At 35.9% G+C, this 25562-nt stretch overlaps 4 protein-coding genes across 5 annotated transcripts; all 4 read left to right on the forward strand.

Annotated features, from left to right (window-relative positions):
* The first annotated feature begins 396 nt into the window (after nucleotides 1-396).
* LOC107880087 (Tetratricopeptide repeat (TPR)-like superfamily protein) lies at nucleotides 397-3892 on the forward strand. The gene is made up of 2 exons (XM_016794704.2): nucleotides 397-655; nucleotides 761-3892. Exons 1-2 carry the CDS (start codon nucleotides 552-554, stop codon nucleotides 2883-2885), a joined length of 2229 nt encoding a protein of 742 aa, XP_016650190.2. The 5' UTR covers nucleotides 397-551; the 3' UTR covers nucleotides 2886-3892.
* A 1016-nt stretch (nucleotides 3893-4908) lies between these two features.
* Nucleotides 4909-6709, forward strand: LAP6 (Chalcone and stilbene synthase family protein). The gene is made up of 2 exons (XM_016794707.2): nucleotides 4909-5195; nucleotides 5540-6709. The coding sequence occupies exon 2, from the start codon at nucleotides 5575-5577 to the stop codon at nucleotides 6514-6516; it is 942 nt and encodes a 313-aa protein (XP_016650193.2). The 5' UTR covers nucleotides 4909-5195; nucleotides 5540-5574; the 3' UTR covers nucleotides 6517-6709.
* Nucleotides 6710-7873: 1164 nt separating this feature from the next.
* LOC103331524 (alpha/beta-Hydrolases superfamily protein) lies at nucleotides 7874-13115 on the forward strand. Its single transcript, XM_008234152.2, has 9 exons — nucleotides 7874-8124; nucleotides 8247-8306; nucleotides 8776-8908; nucleotides 9656-9934; nucleotides 11003-11131; nucleotides 11219-11268; nucleotides 11581-11678; nucleotides 11767-12054; nucleotides 12256-13115. Exons 5-9 carry the CDS (start codon nucleotides 11076-11078, stop codon nucleotides 12796-12798), a joined length of 1035 nt encoding a protein of 344 aa, XP_008232374.2. The 5' UTR covers nucleotides 7874-8124; nucleotides 8247-8306; nucleotides 8776-8908; nucleotides 9656-9934; nucleotides 11003-11075; the 3' UTR covers nucleotides 12799-13115.
* A 2421-nt stretch (nucleotides 13116-15536) lies between these two features.
* On the forward strand, nucleotides 15537-25152 carry HUB1 (histone mono-ubiquitination 1). Of its 2 annotated transcripts, none has more exons than XM_089051970.1 (19): nucleotides 15537-16057; nucleotides 16989-17150; nucleotides 17253-17337; nucleotides 18004-18231; nucleotides 18335-18496; nucleotides 19009-19196; nucleotides 19284-19367; nucleotides 19500-19619; nucleotides 19721-19907; nucleotides 20000-20160; nucleotides 20232-20303; nucleotides 20747-20823; nucleotides 21231-21425; nucleotides 22058-22130; nucleotides 22212-22298; nucleotides 23308-23445; nucleotides 23527-23729; nucleotides 23807-23972; nucleotides 24415-25152. In XM_089051970.1, the coding sequence occupies exons 1-19, from the start codon at nucleotides 15947-15949 to the stop codon at nucleotides 24544-24546; spliced, it is 2631 nt and encodes an 876-aa protein (XP_088908096.1). In that variant the 5' UTR covers nucleotides 15537-15946; the 3' UTR covers nucleotides 24547-25152. The 2 variants fall into 2 exon arrangements, 1 of the variants encoding a protein (XP_088908096.1); XR_016126889.1 differs by having other exon boundaries at nucleotides 15548-16057; nucleotides 23807-24099; nucleotides 24415-24553.
* The last annotated feature ends 410 nt before the right edge of the window (nucleotides 25153-25562 follow it).

Genomic DNA, 25562 nt, shown 5'->3' on the forward strand with positions numbered 1-25562 from the left:
TTGGATTAGGGAAAATAATTCAGAATTTAACTAAAAGTTGGGAATTTAAAAGGAGAAATTGACAATTCCTTTGTTTGGCAATTTTAGTACAGAATTTATTAAATGACATGTAGAAAAAATTGTGGAAATTGGGGCATCAAATTCCTGAGTTTAATTTTCATTAAAATAGGTGTCATTTCACAATTTCCATAATGTCATTACAAAATTTTGTCGTTTACAAAATTCGAGATACATAAATCCAAACACTGAAATTTTCAATTTTCAGAAATTGAAATGATAGAAATCTAAATTTTGTCACAATTTTAGAATTCTATGTAATTATCAATTTCTTCGTCCAAACGAAGGGTAAAATTTTTGGAAATCATTTTACAAATGTTCGAAGCCCCAGTTACCTCACCTCTCTACCCTTGGCTGTGAAAAGTTAGATGCATGCCACACCAATCCACCGGCCAACGTTTACCAGCAGAAAATAGAAACAGAAATAGATGATTTGCGCCTTTTGGCACCCTTCTGTAAGAAGAAAAGCTTCGGACGAAACCACAAATTAATTCATGGCCGCGAATCCCATTTCTCAGGGTCAAGGACTAGCAGTCTTCAGAAAGCAACTCTTCAGTCCCAGCCTCAAGTCCAATTCTCAGCCTGCTTCTTTTCTCAGGTGTGCCTCTTCAATTTGATTTCCTTTCCTACATTTTCTCACTAGGCAAACACAAATTTTACTTTTTTTGACATTGCTTGTTTTTGAACAATCGTCAAAACCCAGGTGCTATTCTTCTCAGAAAACCGAGAACCATAATGAGAATGATGAACAACAGCACAGAGCTAAACAACCCAAATCGTCAACCCCAAAAACCAAAACGGCTAAGGATATGGCCAGGCTTGTCAACACCAATCCATGGTCGAGTGAGCTTGAGTCTTCTCTCTCTACAATCTCTTCCTCTCTCTCCAAGACCACGGTGCACCAAACACTCCACCTTATCAAAACCCCGCACAAAGCCCTTCAGTTCTTTAAGTGGGTAGAGGTAATGGGTTTCTCTCACAATGACCAATCCTACTTCTTGATGCTTGAAATCTTGGGTCGAGCCCGAAATCTCAATGCAGCACGAAATTTATTGTTTTCAATTGAAAAAAAGTCTAATGGTGCAGTTAAACTTGAGGACCACTTCTTTAATAGCTTAATAAGGAACTATGGTCGAGCTGGGCTGTTCCAAGAGTCTATAAAGCTTTTTACTACAATGAAGTCGCTTGGTGTATCGCCTTCTGTTATTTCATTCAATAGTCTTCTGTCAATTTTGCTTAAAAAGGGTAGGACAAATATGGCCAAGAATGTATATGATGAAATGCTCAGTATGTATGGAGTGACACCAGATACATATACATTTAACATTTTGATTAGAGGGTTTTGTATGAACTCCATGGTAGATGAAGGTTATCGCTTTTTCAAAGATATGTCGGGTTTTAGATGTGACCCGGATGTCATTACCTATAATACTCTTGTTGATGGGCTATGTAGAGCAGGGAAGGTTGAAATTGCCCATAATGTGGTGAAGGGTATGAGTAAGAGAAGTGGGGATTTGACTCCAAATGTTGTTACTTATACGACCTTGATTAGAGGGTATTGTGTGAAACAGGAGATTGACAAGGCTTTATGTATTTTGGAGGAGATGACTACTCGAGGGTTAAAACCAAATGGATTTACCTACAATACTCTAATTAAGGGGCTTTGTGAAGCGCAGAAGCTAGATAAGATAAAAGAGATTTTGGAAGGAACAATGATCGGTGGAGAATTTATTCCAGATACATGTACGTTCAACACATTGATGCATTCACATTGCAATGCAGGAAACTTGGATGAAGCATTGAAGGTTTTTGCAAAGATGTCAGAGTTAAAGGTTCCACCAGATTCAGCTACATACAGTGTTTTGATACGCAGTTTATGTCAACGAGGGGATTACCCTAGAGCAGAGGAGTTGTTTGATGAGTTATCAAAGAAAGAAATTTTGTTAAGGGATGATGGTTGTAAGCCTCTTGTTGCCTCTTATAACCCTATCTTTGGGTATTTATCTAGTAATGGGAAAACTCAGAAGGCCGAGGAAGTGTTTAGGCAGCTAATGAGAAGAGGAACACAAGACCCTCTGTCCTACAAGACTTTGATCATGGGCAATTGTAAGGAAGGTACATATGAAGCTGGGTATGAACTCTTAGTCTGGATGCTTAGAAGGGATTTTGTGCCTGATGAAGAGATTTATGTATCCTTGATTGATGGCCTCTTGCAGAAGGGTAAGCCCCTTCTTGCCCAACAGACTTTAGAGAAGATGCTAAAGAGCTCTCATCTCCCACAAACATCTACTTTCCATTCTTTACTTGCAGAACTTTTGAAACAGCATTGTGCCCGTGAATCTGCCAGTTTTGTCACTTTAATGTTGGAGAAAAAAATTAGACAAAACATTAATCTCTCAACACATCTTGTAAGGCTACTTTTCAGTCGTGGGTTGCGAGATAAAGCATTTGAGATTGTAGGGATGCTCTATGAGAATGGGTACTCAATTAAAATGGAAGAACTGGTTTGTTTCCTTTGCCAAAGTAGAAAGCTTTTAGAGGCATGTGAAATGTTGCAATTCGGTCTGCAGAAGCATCAAAGTGTCGTTATTGATAATTTTAACCAAGTTATTGTAGGGCTTTGTGATATAAATAAACTTTCAGAAGCATTTGGCTTGTACTATGAACTGGTTGAAAATAAAGGCTATCAGCAATTGCCCTGCTTAGATTCTCTAAAATCTGCCCTAGAGGATGCAGGAAGATCAGTTGAAGCTGAGTTTCTATCTAAAAGGATTCCAAGACAGCAGCTGCTGGACAACAAATCTGGGAAGTCAAGACTACAACTGTAAGTCAAGTCCTCAGCTGCTGTACATATCTTTCTTGCTGCTAAATGGTGGGTTTTTAAGATTTCCTCAATCACATCTCAGCCTTGTAAATACACAGTTGTTGCTGCCCTCCTCGTACCACTTCTTCTCAGCGTTTATTCGATCCCTCGTCTCAATTTCACCCTGACCCCACATCTCAACCATTGGAGCATATACAGTCCATCTGCAGTCCAAAGCTCATTTGAAACCAAACTCATACATACCCATTGCAAACTACAAGAACAACAAAATCAATAACCACTGATTGCGAAGTGCAGTGCAACACAAAATGGATGATATATTGGCAAGGGAATTGTGGAGTGAAATCATAGAGAGAGAGAGAGAGAGAGAGAGAGAGAGGGTGAATCATGACAACCTGAGGTGGTGGATTCACAATTTGCGGAGTGGCAATAAAGTTGTGATGCACAGAGAGAGAGAGAGAGAGAGAGAGAGATGCAATGGGAGAGTTAAGTGTGATTGTTTGAGAGAGTTTTGAAAATGGATTGGGTTCTTGATCAGAAATATTTTGAGAGGAGATGATATCGGGCTTTTGGAATAGAAATTCAGGGTGATTTTGAAAGGGAAGGAGGGTATCATGTAGAGACAGAAAGCAACAAAAAGTTTAGGGTTGAACCCCAACTTGAGTCAAGTTTTGAAGGTATTTTGGTCCAAGGTTATCTTATCAATTTAGGAAAAATAGTTTGATGGACTTTTATATGGGTTGATTATTGAACAGAAGAAAAGCTATAAGCACCACAAAGAAGAGAATATGATCTGTGCCTTTCTGCAGAAGTAGATGGTATGATTTTCTACCACCTGGTTTTGGTTATTAAGCAGGGAGCTGTTGTACTACATTTGTTTTCCATTCCTTTTGTGAATCAGATTTATGAACTTCTGTAACAGGAAGAATGGTGGATCTTATTTACTTAGTTGGTTCCGTTGAAACGGTCTCTTGGGTTGGTTTATGAAATTTTCTTTCATCTTTTTTGTTACAGATGATTGAAGAGAATGTAGCTTTGCAGCAAGCTTTTCTCTTGGTTCCTTTTTCCTTTTTAAGTGGTAAAGCTCTAACTAGAATGTACCCAATCCTGAACAGACAACCGAAGCCTGGATGGAAAGCAAATGACAAAAAGCTCCAAATGGCTTGAATAATGTGATGTGGTTGAAGGAGAAAAAAGGACAATTCAGCTGAAAAAATGAAAAGGGGATATAATCAATTTGATCATTTAAGAGGGTTTTTTTTCCTGGTTGACAACCAACAGGAAAACAGAAGTGTCATCACGTAAGGTGTAAAGAGTGTAAATTCCTCACTTTTTAAAGATTTCAGAATGAGAGGATTTAGAAATGATACTTTTTACAAGAAGTGGTTTTGAAAATTATCAGACAAACTTGGGACTATTATCAGTTGCTAATTAGGAAATAATTTACAAAATTAATCTACAAATTCTGAACTATTGATTTTCATTTTCAGTGAACTGAAATCTTTTCTTACAAAATTAAAATGGTTTTGAAGGGTATTCACAGTTAGATCAGACAGTTAGATCTACTAAACCTGCAAAAATGGGCTGGCTTACTTGGAGAATTCATAAGTTAGCTAAAGGGCAATTTTAACATGGAAGAAGTAGGAAATTCTGCTACCTATTCTCAATCTGTTTTGTTCTCTCTCTCCTTTTTTTTTTTGGTTTCTTTTTTGTTTTCTGGTAGTACCAGTTCTAGAGATCTTCCTCCTTTCTTTTGCAGTGGACTATTCTAACCCTTTTTCTACAATTCATACTTTTGAAGCAGAAAGTAAGTAACCATTGGGTTTCAACTTTTCATTCATTGTTTTACCAAACAAAAGGAGAAGATTGTTTCCCCTTGAAACAGTCACACTCCTAACTCCCCCAAGAAACCCATACAATCACCAAACCATAATAAAGTAGGCATCTCTTTCTTTTCATGCTCATCTCCTTTGAAACCAACTCCTCTCCAACACCAAGCCCAGTTCCCCCATATATACATGCCTTCAACTTACACCAAACTCAGACTATTTCATTGCTAAGCCTTCTAGTCCTCCTCATCATCATCATCATCATCATCCTAAAGATGTCGAAGCTCGAAAGCAATGGCGCTAATGGTTCTTCCAAGCAATTCCATGCACCAAGTAGGCACGCTCCTACACCAGGGAAGGCAACAGTCCTTGCATTGGGCAAGGCCTTCCCAAGCCAACTGATCCCCAGGACTGCTTGGTGGAGGGCTACATTCGTGACACCAAATGTGTAGATGTTGCCATTAAGGAGAAATTGGAACGCCTGTGTAAGCAAAATTATTTGCGTTTTATTATCTTGAATCTCTTAGAACTCATCTATTTACTTGCTGGCTGCCCTCTAAATTACTTTTTCGCAAAACTATTCGTATCCTGTTTACTGATTTCATTGGCAACTGCCAACTACATAAATGAGTTTCACCTCTACTAGAGATGTGGTCAATAAATATACTCCAAATAATTCTACATAATAAGTAAATATGATACAGATTATGTGATCAGCTAGCTAATGTAATTCCTTTTTAATGTGGTACGTTTAACATTACGCGATATTTTGAAAGGGGCAAGACTCACCATGCTTATCTTTCTTCATTTTTGTTTTTGTTTTTCCTAGGCAAAACCACAACTGTGAAGACTAGATACACAGTCATGTCCAAGGAGATCCTGGACAAATACCCTGAACTAGCAACTGAGGGCTCAGCCACCATCAGACAAAGGCTTGAAATTGCAAACCCTGCAGTGGTACAGATGGCCTTGGAAGCTAGCCTTTCTTGCATCAAGGAATGGGGTAGGCCAGTTGAAGACATCACTCACATTGTCTATGTATCCTCAAGTGAAATCAGACTACCTGGTGGTGACCTCTACCTTGCCAGCAAGCTTGGCCTGAGGAACGACGTTGGCCGCGTTATGCTCTACTTCCTAGGCTGCTATGGTGGTGTCACCGGCCTCCGGGTTGCAAAAGACATAGCTGAAAACAACCCGGGAAGCCGGGTCTTGCTAACCACTTCTGAGACCACAATTCTTGGTTTCAGGCCACCAAACAAGGCACGCCCTTATGACCTTGTTGGGGCTGCGCTTTTCGGTGATGGAGCTGCAGCTGTGATCGTTGGAAGCAACCCAAAACCAGGCCAAGAGACTCCTTTCATGGAGCTCAACTATGCTGTCCAGCAGTTCCTCCCTGACACACACAATGTGATTGATGGGAGGCTCTCGGAGGAAGGCATTAACTTTAAGCTTGGAAGGGACCTGCCTCAGAAGATTGACGAAAACATCGAGGAGTTTTGCAAGAAGCTGATGGCCAAGGCTTCATTGAAGGACTTCAATGAGTTGTTCTGGGCTGTTCATCCAGGAGGACCTGCCATTCTTAACAAGCTAGAGAGCACCCTCAAGCTGGGCAGTGATAAGCTAGAGTGCAGCAGGAGGGCTCTGATGGACTATGGAAATGTTAGCAGCAACACCATTTTCTATGTCATGGAGAATATGAGGGAGGAGTTGAAGAAGAAGAAGGAGGAGGAGAGGGAAGAATGGGGGCTTGCCTTAGCTTTTGGCCCTGGAATTACATTTGAAGGAATCCTCATGCGCAGCCTGTAGGAGGATCAATTATTACCATGCTACATTGCATTTAAGATTCTAAGTTAATTTGGTCATTTTAATTTTTAATGAAATGTAATGGAGAAAAGGATATGTAGCCAAAATCAAATTGGCCTTCACATGTAGCTTGTGGTCTGTGACATGAAATTTATGAATTCCACTGCAATTTATTGCTAATCATTTATCAACGAAACCATTTCTTTTCGGTTATAAGGGATTGGGAAGGATCGAACTCTTAACCTATTCTGATTCTAGCACATTTTTTTCTTCATCATTTTTCGCTATTTAGTCTAATTTATAAACATTTCTAATTTTTAGAAAAAACATTTGAAGCATAGTGGAATAAATATAGTAAAAATCAACTCATTTTCTAGCGGCCAGATTTTCATTACTAAAAGTCTAAAAATTTAATTGTTCTTCACCCTTTAATTTCCAAAATAGCATATTTCAATAAAATTTTACAAAAACCAACATTTTTTGTGGACTTAATGTTTTAATTTTGGAGGATTCCCCCTTCCCTCTCTTGTCTCCAGGAATTAGAATATCAACATTGATGGTGTGTTTACTAATCAGGAATTGGAATTCGAATAATGAATTGAATTTCAATTATGAAGGATTTTTGTGTTTACTTCACATTAAGAAATTAAAAAGTAACGTAGGACCCACACAAAATTAGGAATAATTTTGGAGGAATTCAATTCTTGGGTAGGAGGTGATATTCTAATTCTGGAAGAACTAACCTTTTAGGAATTCATTTTTTTTACCCATTATATCCTCACACAATTTTAAAATTTCCAAATTTACCATCTACTTTAACCCAACAATGAAGACATTTTAGTAATTAGCACAACTTCTACCATATGGTTTAATAAACAACTTCAATAGGAATCCGGATCCTAACTCTCCTCAATCCAAATGGTTTAATAAACAACTTCAATAAGAATTTGAATCTAATTCTCCTCAATCCAACTCCTACTAAATTCAATTCCTCCTAATTCGTATCAGATTAATAAACATGCCATAAATTAATTTATTTTTGAACTTGTACTTTTCACTTAATATCACTAGCCTCTCCACCCCTCGAGAGGTTTTTTTTTTTTTAAAAAAAAATCAAATTTATTTTAGAATTAAAAAAGATAATGGGTAGTTGTGTTTCATAAAAATAGGATTCATTATCTGATTTTTCTTTTCATTTTAATTTTTTAATATGAAAAAATGTGAATTTACTATATTATTCTTATTTAATTAATAATTTTAATTCTTAATATTTGCATTAACCAAGTAACATTTTATGATATTTTAAATGTTTAATCTTTTGCTTTATATATATAGATATTATATTCTAACAAAACCAACCACTGGACGCAAATCTCCAAAGTAGCGGTGCCGCGAAAACTCCGAAAGTCAAAGAAAACGACGTAGTTTTTTTTTTCGTGCCACGTTCTTTTGCTTTGCCGTTAAGGTATTCTCTCTCCTCTCTCTCTCTGTGCTTCTGTTGAAGAAGAAAACTTGATGATTTGAATCTTCCAAAACCCTAATTCCACTTCAATGGTGATTCTTTCTATTCGTCCACGCTTCATTTGATTCTCAATCGCAGTATTAATCCAGGTAAATTAATTTCACCGCGATCTCTAACATTTTCTGTATTCTCTAATGTTTGGATTTTTTGAGGCGCCTGACTTTGCATTGAAAGCTAACGTATTATTATGTTTTTGTCTTTCATTTGGCAGAAACTGATGTCTATAATGCAAGATGCAAAGCCCAATTCCAACGAATCCGCACCGTTGATGGTACCCATCATTCTCTTGTAGCATTCAAATTGTTTATTTTTACAGTGATTTAATTAACATTTTCGCCGAAAGAATTACATTTTGAAAGCTTAGCTCATGTTTATTTGTGCAATGGAAGGAGAAGTGATAATTATATTACAAAAGTTTTGATCTTCCTGAGATTTTGATAAACTATTTTAGTGTAGTTTTACGAGAATATAGTATTATTTCAAAGCACCAATACTAGTTTCTAGCAAGCATTGTTATTGGACTCTAGGGTACCAGTTGCTGATTGTGTCTAATCTCTATCCTTATGTATGAAGAAATGACAAAATTAGACGATGCAACCAGTGGGTTTTGTGGCCTGAATCTGATTGTGTTTTCACTTCGAATTTTTTTATAAAAAAAAATTATGAATCTCTTCATGGAATTGGCAATATCAAGCTTTGGTGATGTCCTTGCTCATTTTTAACAGCTCCTGTTTTTTCAGGCTCAGAATGATACTTTAAGAAATGATGGGGTCATCCCTCAGCTATTTACCTCTGTACCATCTCTGAACGAAGCTGCTTCTTATCTTTCTCAGACAACTTCATTATTCACACGCTGTTTCTCTGACTATTCTGGTAATCATACTGTTCCATATGGAGATTGCTTCAGTTTTTTATTCTCTTGTTTATCCTTCTTTATATTTTCCTAGCCTGTTGTGGAAGTGACTAATGTGGAGGTGGGGAGTTGGTTATCAGATGTATTAACCTGGAAAAGTATGCATGTTATTACCCATAATAGCATCGCTCTGTACACTTCCATTAGTTTGGATTTTTATTATTATTGTTATTTGGTATTTCCCTAAGTACAGTTTTCTTAGTTTTACTAGTTTTCTACCATGCCGACATAAATATCATACAAGATCAACCAAACTACTTGAATATAATTTTCTCTGGAGAATGAAACTGTATTTTGCAGAAGTACATGCCTTATAAGACATTAGACTAGCAGAGTTCGTATATTATCTGCAGATCTTAGCGTGAATATTTTTGCTAGGTATCTTCCTTTTCCATTTTTTTCACTAGTTGAAACTTGAAATGGAGCATAATTCTAATTTAAAGTTTGATCAGATAATGTAATTGATCCTTTTTCATCTGAGTCCTTTCAACCTTACTTGCATCTCTGAGTAGAATTTGATGATGTGGCACATTTGAATTAAGCTTCTCTCATGTCCCTTATGTAGTTTTCTTTTCATTTTTCCTTACTAATTATTAACTTATGATTATAATGAATTTTATATTTTACTTGCATGCATCTATTTTTCTGAGTTGTCATGAGCATTGGATCTTAGATTGATCTAGTTAAATGTCTCTGCTATTTTGCAGCAGATCTGTCTTCTAGCGATTCTGGGGTTTCAAATGAGCATGCTCAGGAGTTGGTGACCTTTTCGTCTGGACAACCTAGGGGATCTTTTGCTACATCTGGTGATCATGCGTCCTCAAGTGGAAACCACTCAGCATATGCAGAGTCATCTAGTAATGCAACAGATGCTCCCTCTGTACTTGATGGAACACTGAGAAGCTCTGCAGGAGATTCATCTCAAATTCTAGTGCCCTCGTCAAATCTGATCCTAGTGGCCCGGGCAGCATTTCTATCTTTCAAGGGTATTTGTTCCCAGCATACTACTTATTAGTGTTTTTTGGAGATATCCTTCTATAATTAATATGAGTTTAAAAATCATTCTTGAACTGAAATTTAGTATTGTCAGACCGGCAATTTTTTTTCCAAAGAAAACTTGGTTGAAGAGAAGAACATTGTATAGCAATGCTAAGACATCAGAACATCAAGGATTATGTAGGATTCCAAGACAAAATCAGCAATACGAATGCCTAGTATTAAGTAACTGAGCTAATCAGACAACAATTAAGCTATTCAAGATAGTCAACTCTTAAATCAATTTACAGGCTGTAAACGTTCTATATTGACACTCCCCATCTTGCTGGAAAGTGGATATCCACAACTCCCAGATTGCTACAAATAGAGTAAAACCAAATTTGTTGGAAGAGCCCATGTACTAACCATCAGCACAACTCTCAGCCATAAATAAAAGAAATTCTCGGGGGGAAATAAAAAAGCTTTGACCTGGAAATGATGTATCTTGATAGCTATTATACCACAAGAAACTCAGAAAACCGTACTGGGTATTGTGGATGGCTGATATTTTCATGCTTTTGGTTTGTAGAAAATGACTGAGGATCAAGAGAAGGGTTTTTTTATTGTCATCTAAAGAAATGCATGCTAGTTATGGTTACAGTGATTCGAGGTAAGAATAACAACCGAAAAAGAAAGAGAAGACAAATTTCTAGGAATCATTGGTCTCCATGAAAACTACATAGCCTTAGAAACCATGAAACATTAGTAGTATGAGATGAACCTTATTAGGAACCATGCTGGTGTACCGTTAGTTCCAATTATGTCCCAGTTGGGAATTGCACCAAAATATTCTTGGCTCGAAAAGCTTGTCTCCTAATGTGAAGAAATATAGGAATATGACTCATGACAGCAGTGGTTACTAGAGGAGTCTATGGGGGATGCCTTGTGGGCCCTAGATTGAAACTAAACCCAAAGAATTTCCATGGTATATCTTTAAGCTTGTTTTTTCTCTGAGATTCTTGCTACCAGCAGCGTTCACACTTTCCAAAATTAGCAGTAATGATTGTGTTCATTTTCAGCCTTGTTGACCGGGTGCGAAGAACTGTTCGCGGGTCTGCAGATGATATAGGATGGCTACAACGTGATCCAACAATGCCCCCTGTTGAAGACGGAACTGAAAGGTTCATGGAAATTCTGGGGGATATCAGGTGTGATACACTGTATTTTGTTGTGCATATAATATCTGCTTTTCATGGTAATGGCAATAATAATGTAGATGTTATTCCCTTTGACAGGCATGGTGTTCACAGATTGCCAAATTCGATGGTTTGTTTGTTGCTTCCAGGTATCATTCTTTTATAACACACAAAAATTATTAATAATACTTAAGTCGAGAAATTACATTGCAAGAAACAACATCTCCATCACCTTCCCACTTTCTGCCCTGATGGGGCATGCTTGGATGCTGCCAGTGGTGGATTTAGGGAGCCTTCTGGGTTTCTCTCCACCTAATCTTTGCTCTTTTTGTTCCTACATGTCTTGCTGGAGACTGGACTTCTAGAGTACATGGAACTTTTATTTTTTATTTTCGTTTTGCATATTCAATTTTGCTTATAGTAAAGTGCTAATGAAGTTTGGTTACTTATGTAATCAATAGGTCTTTTCAGCAATCATGGACCTCTATATTTTGTAAATACAAAAATGAGTCTCTCAAAGATGGGTCTGGCCTGTCATATAGCCAAGATTCATAGTGAGGTATGTTCTTCATTTAAATTAAAAGAAAGGGCTTTTTTGCACCATGTTAATTATATTCTGAACTGAGTTTTTGCCAATTACTAATCAGGCTTCAGTTGAGAAAAATGCTCGAGAGATAAAAGAATACATTGAGGAATTCTATTGGGGTTCCAAAAAGCGTGTTTTGCTTCTTGGACATAGCAAAGGGGGAATAGATGCAGCAGCTGCTTTATCGTTGTATTGGCCTGACTTGAAAGATAAGGTTGCCGGGTTGGTTTTAGCACAAAGTCCATATGGTGGTAGCCCAATAGCTACGGATATCTTGCGAGAGGGACAGCTTGGTGATTATGTGAACTTACGAAAGCTAATGGAGATTCTGATCTGCAAAGTGATTAAGGTATAATAAGGAGCGTGATAGTGATTTTAATATTAAAATGTTGTGCTATCCATTGAAACGACATTTACAGTAAAAGCATATTTTCTGTGTTTATGGAGTTTCTGTTATCATCAAACATATAGTAGGTCATTCCCATGATGAATTTGTCACTTTTTCCTAGGTATGTTTTTTTAATATAGCATGTCATCTTCTTCTGTGAAGGGTGATTTGCAAGCTCTGGAAGATTTGACTTATGAAAAAAGAAGAGAATTTTTGAAGAAACACCCGTTGCCAAAGGAACTCCCTGTTGTTTCATTTCACACAGAAGCTGCAATCTCTCCAGCTGTACTAGCTACATTATCTCATGTAGCACATGCAGAGCTACCTATGGTTGCTCCTCTTTCTACAGGCCAGCCGGCAAAACTCCCAGTGGTAATTCCCCTTGGTGCAGCTATGGCTGCCTGTGCACAGCTTCTGCAGGTCAGATATGGCAAGAAGAGTGATGGACTTGTCACATGCTGCGATGCAGAAGTTCCTGGATCCATTGTTGTTCGGCCAAAACGTAAATTAGACCATGCCTGGATGGTTTATTCTTCATTGACAGATGACCCTTCTGAAGCAGATGCTTCTCAAGTGTGTGAAGCTCTTTTGACATTGCTTGTGGAAGTTGGGAAGAAGAAGAGCGATCATACAGACATGGAGCAGAAAAAGAGTAATCATGCAGATGTCGGGCAGAAGAAAAGCGATCATGCGAAAGACGAATGAGGCTGATGAGCTTACTTTTCATCGCATTGTTGTGCTTTTGTTGTAATATAGTAATTTACATCCTTTAGGGGGTATGGTTCTCATGTTTGTAGATAGCTGATGCTCGGGTCAACGAATAGGTTCTCAGGTTTTCCTTTTTTCTATCTTCTCATTCTTTTGATTCAATTGGAGAAGAGTTGAATAACTGTTAGACTTAGGATACAGTGCAATAGAAAGCGGAAGCTCATCTGTATTTTTACAGGCTAGGAAGGACGTTGAAAAGTAATGAATTGTTTTGCTACCACTCTAAATTTGTAGCTAAAGCGATATTTAATGTTGTATTGTATGTTGTACTCGCTGGATAGATGTATTTCTTACATGAACATTCCTGGAGGTTTTTTTTTTTGTTTTTTAGTTTTTTTTTTTTTTAATTTTCAAAAAATATGTTGATTTTTTGAAAATTATACTAACACATCCTGAGGTTTAAATTGTTTTCACGAACCCTAATTTCAATCCAAAATTAATGATGTCATAAAAAAAAAATTCTCCAAATGACTGTTAACTTCTAAGATCAGATTGCAGATACACCCTTGAGGTCTAATCTTTGAGGTTAATTTTGTTATTTGTATATATTTTTTTTTTAAATGACATTAGCAATTTTTTGAACAGAAGATTAACGGGAGAGGTTTTGTGAAAAAAATTGAAACCTCAAAAGGTGTTAGTGTAATTTCCAAAACATAATGGATTTTGTGAAAACACGAAAAACTTCACAAAGATATGTTTAGTGGGTGAGTGTATGTAACCCTTTCTAAGGTGATGTTTGATTGCGAGGATGGGATGAAATGGGAATGAGAATTATGTTGGGAAGCACATTTGACTACGGTACCTAATTGAGGTTCAAGATATGAAAAATAATATCTCAGTGGGAGTTCCGCACATATAAACATTGCAAGGAAACATCACCTAAAAAGTCATAAATTATTATCTTATGATAAACTTGAAAAATAATATTGACATGTTATATTCAACTAAATATTACATCATTTTGTAAGTAAAATGTAATAAAGCCTCCTATCAGTTGTGCTACTTTTCCTTAACAAATTTATTTTTGGATACATTCTCCTCAAAAAATTTCACAAATAATAAATTAATGTCATTATAAATGCTATTCTCTTGTGACTAAACTTTCTCAACATAACTTTCTGGATATGGTATTTAGATTTTATAGCTTTTGTGGTAGCATACTTATATCACATTTACGGTGAGAGATTAGGGTTTATAACTTTTGTGCTTATTTACTTATCTCACCTTTACGGTGAGAGCGGCGCAATTGCAGTCCTTTCTCCATTTCTAGCTCTTAGAGCAACTTCATAAGCCTCGATCCTTTATTCTGAGCTAACTTGGAGATGCTGTTGGAAAATTAGAGCCTTCAACAACAACCTCTCTACGATGCTAGTTAATTTCGAGAAGTCATTTATGCGTCGCGAATTTTAGTGAAGAGAAAACAGAGGTAAGAGATTGTCCAGAGCATTACAACTAGTATTTTTTTTTTAAAATCAACGGAGAAATAACCTCACAAACATGTAATTGCTTCCATGATCAAATTAAGAGACATGCAAAACTTGAAATGAAAAAAAAAAATCTTTATTTTTAATTGTTAAATATTGTTGCTAGAGAAAAGAAAATTATACTGAATTATAGGAATTTTATTTATTTATTTATTAACTATTCTCTTCTATAAATTTGCTTTTGTTTATGTGATGAATGAACATCAATTTGAATGGTTAGGTTTTGATTGATTTGTTTGGGTATTGTACTTTTTCGATCTTGTGCTAAAAGTTTGAAGAATTTATTTGTTGAGCATAAAATTAGTGATTATGCCAAGATATTGTTTTAAATGCTCACTGATTTTTGATTAATCAGATAAATTTAGGCATGCACGCTTTGATATTAGCTGTTATTGTTTAAGCTTTCACATTAGTTGTTATGTTTAAAGTTTAAACTGTTCACTATATTCTCATTTGTGAGTTTTAGAGATAGATTTGCTGCTAATTTAAGTTGTTAAATCTTCCAAAAAACTTATGAAAATTAAATGATATTTCAACTTGATTATACTAAAATATTTTTCTAATCATTTTGGCTAAATGTAATTAAAGTTTGAAGAGCATTATTGGCTTTGCTCTACTTTCATTGAAAACAAATTATTTTAGGTGAATTCTATATTTATTACCATTAAGTCAATGATTACATAAAAGATTATCTAAAAGATTTTTTTTTAGTTTATAAAAATTATTAATTTTTTATTTTGATGCCAGCGATATTCAACTTTAATTTAATTTAAACTACGGAAAGAGAAGTCGAGTGTGCAATAATAAGAGTTGTGGAGCTGTTATTATTATTATTATTATTTTTTCAGTTAAAGTTCTTTATCCCACTAACTCCTCAAACAGTCAAAGTCACTCAATTTGAGAGCCCAACTGGCAACAACCTAGGCAAGTAGAGTGGCAGTTTCATCATGCATAACTGCAAGTGAAAGTGAGCAAATTATCGGCTGCGGGCCGAAGTAGATCCAACCTCACTAGCAACCAATCACACTTGAGGCTCACAATCCAACCGGGTCTTAGTTGACCTTGTATTCCCCGAACACAAACTCACCTAGATTTAATGACTAAAATACCCTTCTTACATTCACGAAATTCCATGCTGCCCTTCTTCGTTTTTAATTCTGGTACAAAATTACAAAACCATAAAAAAGTCAATTTATTTATTTATTTTCTGTTTTTTCTGAGTGTGTTGGAGCCTTCCAGTCAGCCGAGAGCGCGAGAGCGAGAGAGACAGAGGGAGATCAGATGGATCAAAACTCCTAAACACTCTAAAGATTATAGAGAGAGAGAGAGAGAGAGAGAGAGAGAGGGATTGTGGGCCTTGAATTAGGGTTTGAGAATTTGGGATTTCAAAGCACAAAAGGAAACGAAGGACCTGTCCATTTTGTTGGTTTTTTTCTATCTGGGGCTTTCAACTAGGGTTTCTCTCTCTTCTATTTTTCTAGGGGTTGATGGTGTGCCTAGTTGTAGTTTAAAAGGAATTAATTTGTTTGGGGCTGTTCTTGTTTAGGGGGGTCTGGTGTAATGTGAGTGGAACTGTTTAGGGGGGGTTTCTAGGGTTTCCAATGGGGAGCACAGGTGAGCATGATCGAAAACGCCGTCACTTTAGCTCCCTATCACCCACGGCTGCTACTGCTAAGAAGCAGCCCTTTTTGCCCATTTCTGAGGACAAAAAGGTGAGGCCTTTGTTCCTGTTGCTTCTAGTTGCACATATATTTCATTATTAGTGTGAAGCAATTCTGTGCTTGGGTTTGAATTTTGGATTATTCGTATTGGGTATATTGGTTTTTGTTATTTTGCTGATTTAGTTTGCCAATAATTTGAATAATTCAGCCCTATAGTCATTGTTGAAGGATTTATGTCGCTTTTAGTTTGAGGAATTTTACTACTTCATCAATTAAATTACCACTTTATTGTGATGCGCAAATTTTCAGTCTGTGGTTTTGCCCCCATCTATTTGTAATGATTTTATGGACCCAAAAGTTTGTGATGATTTTACCCAATGGCAATTGTTAGATGATATGGTTTGAACCCAACACAAAATTAATGTGACCTGCTAACACGAATAATAGATAAATTGGGCCAGTGTTAAACACAGAGAACAATACTCTGAATGAAAGACAAGTTTAGCTTGTATGTGAAAATTTTCCTTTTCATTTCTTCTCTGATATTGTATGAATCCTCTTAGAGATAGATTCCTTTCTCTTGGTTTCTCTAATATCTGAGGTCTGCTTGATATAAAGTCATCTAACACGGGCTAGGTAGACTTAAGTGGTATTTGACACAATGCAAACATAATACTTTCCATCTTTAAGGATTATGTGTACGCTCCTTAGATATATTAACTTTACAGGCCCACACACTCCTTTTTTTAGTCAAATATCATTTCTTAGTTAAGGTAGGCTCTAAAATATGATAGGGTGGGAGAAGAAGAGAGAATATAAATGAGATGTTATTAGTACTTATTTGGATGTTCATTGAAGACATGAAGAGATAATTTAAATTGAATGCATTCATTTGAAAGTCAAATGAAACACTTAGGTGATTTTCTTTAGATATATGTAATCTTCTTGTTTTTTAACTTATGTTGTCCTTTTTGACGTGTAGCTTGACATTGCTGTCCTTCAATATCAAAATCAAAAGCTATTACAGAAGTTAGAGACTCAGAAGGTTGAGTACTCTGGTCTTGAGAATAAATTTTCTCAAATGAAGGACAAACAAAAGCCATATGATACCACATTATCAGTGGTCAATAAGTCTTGGGAAGAGGTAGGAACCCTCTTGTCTGTTATGACTTTCTCTCCTTTTCTCTTCTGCATATGGTACTATATATTGCTTCGAGGGGAAATTGACCATATGTTTTGACAATAGGTGGTTAATGACTTGGAATCATGTTCCATCCATTCAAGAGAGTTGAGCTGTCAGCAAGATGTTAAAGACAAGTCAATCATGGATGGTGAGGATCATGCTTGTTCTATGCAGTGGCACTAGTTATGATGAAAAAGCTTAGTTAATTCTGGGTCTAACTTCATGAAGTCTCTGCGTGTTTTCTTATGTGCGTATATATATATATATATACATACATACATACATATATTTTATACTAAACTTGCTAGTTGCTGTAAAATTACTGAGTTGGCTAAGTAATGGGGGGTTTTCTCATGAATGTTGCATAGGGGGACTTCATTTTTAATTAATGCTGATTGAGTTGTTCAATATTGTATAGTGTTATTTTCTTGTTAGACATGTTATTCATCCTGCTATCCGATTACATTGTATTATGTTTTTAGGGGCGGTACATCTATGGTAATCTAAAAGAATTCTTTTGAAGCCTTTAGGCATTAATGAATGCCTCAAGTTGAGATGATTTTTACAGTCAGTTTTATTTAATTTTCAAAGTAGTACCATTATTATTTGCTCATAGTCCCCTGCTCCAACTCTGATTTCTTAGTTCTTTACCATGTTGTTTCTTCTTTTCATATATATGTTGTGAATCAGTGATTCACAGAGCTTGAAAAATTTATGGGGGTCTGGATTCATACTTTACATACTTGTAAGAAGCATCAGTACTATGGGTGTTCAAATATACTTGCTGCTAAGGTTGCCTTGTATTGTTTATCAGATGGGGCTCCATCTGCATTGCAGGATGCTTTTCTTAACCGCCTTGCACAAGCAGGTGCAACTGAAAGTTCATGTACATATAACATTTCTAATCAGATGGAAGAAGGTAGAGGAACTACCTTTGAAAAGACCAAGAATATTATAGGTAATGTCATAGCTGCAATTGACCACCAGTGGCATGTGAAGGATGCATTGCATGATGCTCTGTTGAAAGAGCTTCCAGAAGAAGGTGAGAGTTTAGGAGATTAGATGTATTTCACATATCATATGTTGTGAAACATTTCCTTTCAAAATTATCCCTCAGATTTTGTGTGTGCTGCTCCTTTTCATAGGCACAAGTAGGCAGAAGACATCAAGTGACTTTAAAAATGAAGTTAAGAACTTGAGATTGGCATTTAGCGATATGTTTGTGAAGCACAAATTGCTGGCAAGGGAACTGCAGAGCCACCGTGACATGGATGCAAATAATAAAGCTGACCTTAGACGTTTAAATGGTAAAATATTTTTAGAATCCTTGTTGGTTTTCTTTTCAAAACATTTTGGTAACATCCCCTTTAGTTTCTTGTAATTTTTTTTTTTTGGGGAGGGGGTGGGGGGGGAAGGGAATAGTTATGTATTGATTTTTGGGTTTTTAATGTTCTCCATCGTGGACGGTTTGTCTCTCTACGAGTGTTTGTCTCTCCATGATGGGAGAATCTAATGTACCACCTATAATGGGAGTCTCTCTCTCTCTCTCTCTCTCTCTCTCTCTCTGTATATATATATATATATATATATATGAGCTTGTTGAATTGTTATTATTCTTATGATGAGAGTTCTCTGTCCATTGCTCTTTTTTCTTTTCATTTTTTCTTAATGTTAAGTTTTATATATATATATAAAAGTTGTTTAATCACCTGTCCTTCAAAAAGGAGGAAGAATTTTATTTCAGTTGGTTGTGATTCTCATGGTTTGATATGTCACTGAATGTTCTGAAAGTCTGTTATGTTTTGGTTGTATTTTGAAGGGGAGTTGGAAGCTGCAGTTAGTGAATTAGCAGATAGTAATTGTCAACTAGCAACTCTTAAGGCAGAGAGTGATGCTGCAAAAGGGGCAGTTTTCCCAGTCCTAAATTTTGGGAACAAGCATGTTGATAGGGTTAGAGATAAGCAAAAAGATCTGCAAGATATGGAGTCTACCCTCAAGGAGCTAATGGTATTGTGCTGCCTTTTATCTCCTTGATTCACTTCTGAAAGCTGATTTTGAAAGGGGTAATCATGTTAATTGATTCGAGCTCTGCAGGACCAAGCTTCGAGTCGTCTAATGGACATAAAAGGCCTTCATGAAGAGAGGATAAAAATATTACAGCAGTTATCTAGTTTGCAGGTTATTTTACTGTCCTACTATGAGCTTTTTCTATGTGAATGCGAGTTCAACTTTACTCTTCACTTCTTGCATTTTTGAGTTCTTATTTAGTCATGTAAGTGAAATTGGGTTTTTTATATTTTTTATTTGCAGAACATGCTAAAGAATGTGAAGTGTATTTCCTCTTCCCAAGCCTATCAGTTGGTGAGAGATCAAATAGAAAAGTCAAAGTCAGAAGTTTTTGAGTGCCAGGCCTTATTTGAGAAACTACAGGTTGTAACTGGTCGGTAGTTTCATTTATGCCTCTTATCGGTAATTTTGTTGAAACTGTAGTGTAATTATGCTGATAGTTTCTTGTTCCTTGAAATCATTAGGTTGAGAAGGATAATATTTTGTGGAGGGAGAGGGAACTGAATGTGAAGAGTGACATTGCTGATGTTTTTCGAAGATCTTCTGCAGTTGTTGATTCTAGAATTTCTGATCTGGGTATAGAAATACAGAAACAGATTGAGGAAAGAAAAATGATTGAAGCGAAGCTGGAAGAGGCGTCAAGAGAACCAGGTTAGAGAAAATCTGATGCTTTCTTTTTAACTCTGGAATTCTTGCTGCATTTTTTCGCTATAGACACCCTGAAATTGTGTTCACTATTTCAGGAAGAAAAGAAATCATTGAAGAATTTAAAGCCTTGGTTTCTTCATTTCCTGAGGAAATGGGTACCATGCAAGGTCAATTACGTAAATACAAAGAGGCTGCTTCTGATTTTCATTCTTTACAGGCTGATGTGCAGTCTCTTTCCAGCATTCTTGATAGGAAGGTGGGTATTTATGTTATTCAGTGAAATTCTTGGTTGCATTGAAAAATTTAAACTGTTTCCTTTCCAAACAGGTGAAAGAGTGTGAGACTTTATCTGCCAGATCCACAGATCAAGTTGCTGAGATACAAAAGTTGAATGCTGTGGTATGTGTCTCTTCCTACTGTGACTGAATTTATGTTGCATGCTGGGTGGAAGTGTTGAATTAGTGAGCTTGTCTTATTTGACTGAAGCTTTTTGTTAAGTTTATTCGTGAATAAGTACCACTTTTAAGTAGCCTGCATTTTTGGGATAAAAAGAAAAAGAGTAATCTTTGAGCAGTAGTGTTGGTTGTGTCTCTATCATGTTTTCGACATGCATAGTAGATTTATTATGTTGGTGGGTATGTTTTGTGGATTTGTTACATTCCATTTGATAGTTGGATCTGCAGAAAGTTTCACTTGGTATGCACTTACACTCATATTTATATAATATTAGATATCAGTGGCTCTTGGGTTATAAAATGGCTTTGTCAACTTTTTCTTATGTAATATTAGATATAATTTGTTTAGCTTCATCAACTTTTTCTTTCCCCCATTATTTAATGTAGGTTCAAGATTTAAAGGAGAGTGAATCAGAGTTAAAGCTGATTTTGGAAATGTATAGACATGAGTTGACTGATCCAAGGTAAAGTGCCTTTACAAGTGTTTGGTGGTTTAGTTATGTGCAGCTTTCATTTAAGTACTTTGCAAAGAATGGCACTTTTTGAACGGCATCTATCCAGGACTTATCAAAAGAATTTTAAAATTGTGCTTGCATTTTTTGATATTAAATTGTTTCTTTCTGTTAACTAAATCAATGCAAGTTTTGTAAGGTATGCAGTTGGGTTTCCCATAATTATTCACAAGTGAATCTTTAAGGTCTCATGTTCGTTTATTTCCTGTTACATGATGCTGGCTTCAGTTGAACAAGTGTCATAACTCAATTGTAATAGTTAATGTGATTTTACCAATTCAGCCGATTTGCTTGTCATGTGTTGGTTTGATTGTGCAAAGGTAACATGTGTTTGATGTGTGGAGTTTATCTATTTGCAGGGATGTCTTGGAAGCTAGAGATTTGGAATGCAAGGCATGGGCTCATGTTGAAAGTTTGAAGTCCTCTCTTGATGAACACACCTTGGAATTACGAGTTAAGACAGCAAATGAAGCTGAGGCCATTTCTCAACAAAGGCTCGCTGCTGCAGAAGCTGAGATTGCTGACTTGAGACAGAAATTCGAAGATTCCAAAAGGTATACTTTTCTGATGTGGTCAAACTGTTTTTCATTTAGTTATTTTGTATGATAGGAAACATAACTAATTTAGTAAAAATGAGTAGAAACACGTTGAACCAATGTTCCACCTAAAGATGTCTCAACAATACAAATACATTGGAAAAACAGATTACTTTCTGATCAAGAAGCATAAACAAAAACACATGCAGGCCAAAGAACCCAGAGAAGCCCAAGATACTGTTGATTCCCAGTTCACATTCAATTTATTTATTTATTATTTGTACTTGTCAAGTCTCAGTGAGGTAAACTAAGGAGATAATATTATTATTTAACTACTACAAGGGTTTACTTTGAACCTCCAGACTATATTTAAAGTATCAGAATAATTTTGCATAATCAATTAAGCCTTTGGCCATTAAATGGGATTGACAATTTATGCTGCTGTCAGCCTTGTGCAACACTCTGCCTTTATCTGGGCTTAAAACCTGCTTGTTACAATGTTAAACTCTAAGCAAAATGCAGGTGGAATTATAACTTATCTATGGTTCTTTATGGTAACTGGTAGACTATATTTGCTTAGGCAGTTCCTAGTTCTCGATTGACATGATTATTGTGTAGATGATTTGTTTTTTCCCTTCTCAATATTTCAGGGATATTTTGAGACTTTCTGATGCTCTGAAGTCCAAAAATGAAGAAAATGAGGCATACTTATCTGAAATTGAGGTTAGTTCTCTTCTTTATATGCGGACGAGATCTTTCATTTGTCATTGGATAGTTCTGACATTTTAGTTTGATTTTCTTCAGACAATTGGACAAGCATATGATGATATGCAAACTCAAAACCAACATCTACTGCAGCAAATTACTGAGAGAGATGACTATAACATTAAGGTGATTAACTCAGCATTTCCTTGTATCAGAAGGTTTGTGGTGGTGTAGATTTTGTATCCTATAGTACAGAATGGAAAAAAAAAAACACAGGCAATTACAGCATACAAAATGAATAACTATGCATAAAGTTTCTAGCATGGTTGAATTTTGATGACGTTAACTATGTATTTATTGTACTTTAAATGTCAAATTATATGATAGGATAAAATTAATAATATTTAACAAATAACTTGTTTTTTTTTGTTGTTGCAAAAGTTAGTTACTTTTATTTTTAAAAAAAATTATTTTGAGTATTATTAGGAAAGGCTTGAACATTTTCTTAAAATTGGTTACTTTATATTGATTATGGTTTTTAAGAATAACGTAAGCATGCATCTTTCTCAGAAAAAAAGAAGAAGGACGTTATTAATATAAATTTTCATTAATTCCTTTGGTTTTATTTGTTTTTTAAGTTTCTTAGGAATAAATCTTTTAGTTTCTCATTGTTGTTGGCTGGGACGTGAGATAAATATAAAATTGTCAAATGCAACAAATGTGATATTGACTTATTGATTATGACTTTATATTTAATAAATAGAGCTCTGGTTTAAACCCATGCAATCAGAAAGAACAAATTCTTTTTAATGAACAATTTTATTGGCTGGTTTAACAACCCTGATCATCAGGGCAATTAGTTCCCGGTTAACTGAGTTGGAACAGTCGGTCTGAATCTGGTTTCTAAAGGTGTTCTTTTCATTGGATATTTTTCTTTTTGTGATGTCAACGCCTACCAAACTATAATTTTATTTATTTATCTGCCTCATCCAAACTGTTTGTTTGGATGAAGTTATATTTGAAATATAATTGGCAACCTTTGAAAATGCCAGTAATGCATGGAACGGAAGGTTAATAGTATTTTTTCCTTTGCCAGATCTATGCATGGATCAGTATACATGTGGTAGGCTAAATTGTTGGATTATTATATACACGTTCTAATATTAAGCTTCAATTTGTGGCTCTCTTCTTTCAGCTTGTTTTAGAGGGTGTGAGGGCTAAACAGCTGCAGAAGGCTGTACTCATGGATAAACGGAAAATGGAGAGGGAGATTCAACAAGGCAATGCATCTCTTAATTTCTATAACATGAAAGCTGCTCGAATTGAAGATCAGGTATTTCTAAACCTCCTATAAAACTTGAAATAAATTCATATGGAGTTGAGCTGAACTGATTGTTTGATACTTTCTTTACAGTTGAAAATGTGTAGAGATCAGATTCAGAAACTAGCAGAAGATAAGTTTCAAAGAGCAATTACATTGGAAAATACTCAAAAGAGATTGTCGGATGTCAGGAAGTCATCTCAGCAGGCACAGGAGGCTCTAGAGGAATCACAATCTAAAGTTGACAGAAGTCGAATGGGTCTGTCAGAGCTGCAGATAGAACTAGAGAGGGAAAGGTATAGTGGACGTTCTGCTCGCTTCCTTCCAATCTTTCATAACTGGTTGCGTGACCTCATATTTTGTTGTTTGTTAGGTTTGAAAAGAAAAGAATAGAAGAGGAATTGGAAATTTTAAAAAGAAAGGCTTCACGGCTTCGAGCGCAGACAGAGGGTTCATCAATTGTTGAAAAACTTCAACAGGAACTTGGAGAATACCGGGAGATACTGAAGTGTGATGTCTGCCTTGACAGGACAAAACAGGTATCTGTTGACTCAACTTATATTTATTTAATTCCCATTCCACATTTCTTAGCTTTTTGGAGGTGAAAATGTCCAAATATTGGATCCTAGTCAAGTAAATATGTGGACCAACATGGAAAATGTGAAGGTGGGTATGACTTCCTGTGAAATTTATAACATCCTACAGCACTTTTGTAATGAATTAGGGCATTAAATGATACATGAAGCATCACAAAATTTGTGGATTTAATTTTAAACTGAGACAACTTCTATGAGGAAAGGTTGCACATTAATATCCATTTGTGGTTTTAAAATCTTTTGCTATTTAATATCTGTTTAGAGACCAGTCAGTCAGAAATTTCATGCTTACTATCATTGTCATTGTTATAATCATCATTGTGGTCATCATTATTTTGGCGTTTCTGGCATAGCGCTTAGTTTCTTTTCTTTATCTTAATGCCAGGTTGTCATTACAAAATGCTATCACTTGTTCTGCAACCCTTGTGTGCAAAAAGTAATTGAAAGTCGACAGAGGAAGTGTCCACGGTGTTCAATGAGTTTCGGCCCTAATGATGTTAAATCTGTATACATCTAAAAGGAGATGGATGAAACGTTAATGAGACCTGCATCATGCATGTGCTCCAGTGCATATGATCCCAGACATGAATTATGAATTCCTGCAGATTCCCATGTAATTGTTAAATTAGTGAAATTGTAGAGAAGCCTTTGTTTAGGAGCAGCTCTCCTTCCCTCATCAAACAGTCTTAGTTTTGCTGGTTCTGCTTCTAGGTTGTCAATTTAACTCAATTTTCTAGTGCAGAATAATCTTTTGCCCCTTTTAACTGCCTGGAGCCTGGAATCTTTCAATTTATCGTTTTCAGATTTATCCAAATGACCCATTGAGATTGTATTCCCGGTGGCGATGCAGCCTGCATGATCGTAAAAAGAATAAGATTTTATGTTCGTAAGTCAAAAAATGGGGTTCTCTGATTTGCACTTGTAGTCAGTGTCTTTCCATTCGAGGGTTTTGTTTCTTGCCGAAATTAGATGAACCTGCAACTGAACTTTCGGCTGTACAGATTTTACTAGATGTTTAGGTAGATCTTTTCAAGATGCTTGCACAACATTTCTTTAGAGATGTAAATGTTCTTCAGATGGATTATTCATTTATTTATAAATGCAAAGATCTCAGTTTTGATAATTTCTTCTTAGTAGTTTATCTGCAAATTTTCTTGTTCTTATTTGGACGTTTGGTTCAAGCCTTCATGGTTGGCATTTGTAGACCTGTGGGCGTTCTTTATCCTTGTTTCTTTTATTATTTGTTCCGAAGGGATTTTGTTTGTTCTATTTTATGTTCTTACCCCCAAAAAAAAGGAGAAAAAAGCTTAATAAGCCTAGTCACCCTTTGATCAGATTGAATTGGATTGGGAAGTCCATAATTCAATCTACATTGGATTGTATGCGAATTGGCTAAACATTATTTGTTTTGAACCTGAGCACCCCTGGATTATTTGGACAATTTTTTGGTTCATGTGATTTCTGATACACTTCCTCGTGGCATAAACCTTAAATCCTAAAGTTCCAAACTACAAAAACCAAAAATGCACATGC

This window comes from Prunus mume, linkage group LG5 (assembly GCF_029339155.1).
Source record: "Prunus mume cultivar Tortuosa linkage group LG5, ASM2933915v1, whole genome shotgun sequence".
Lineage (NCBI taxonomy): Eukaryota > Viridiplantae > Streptophyta > Magnoliopsida > Rosales > Rosaceae > Prunus > Prunus mume.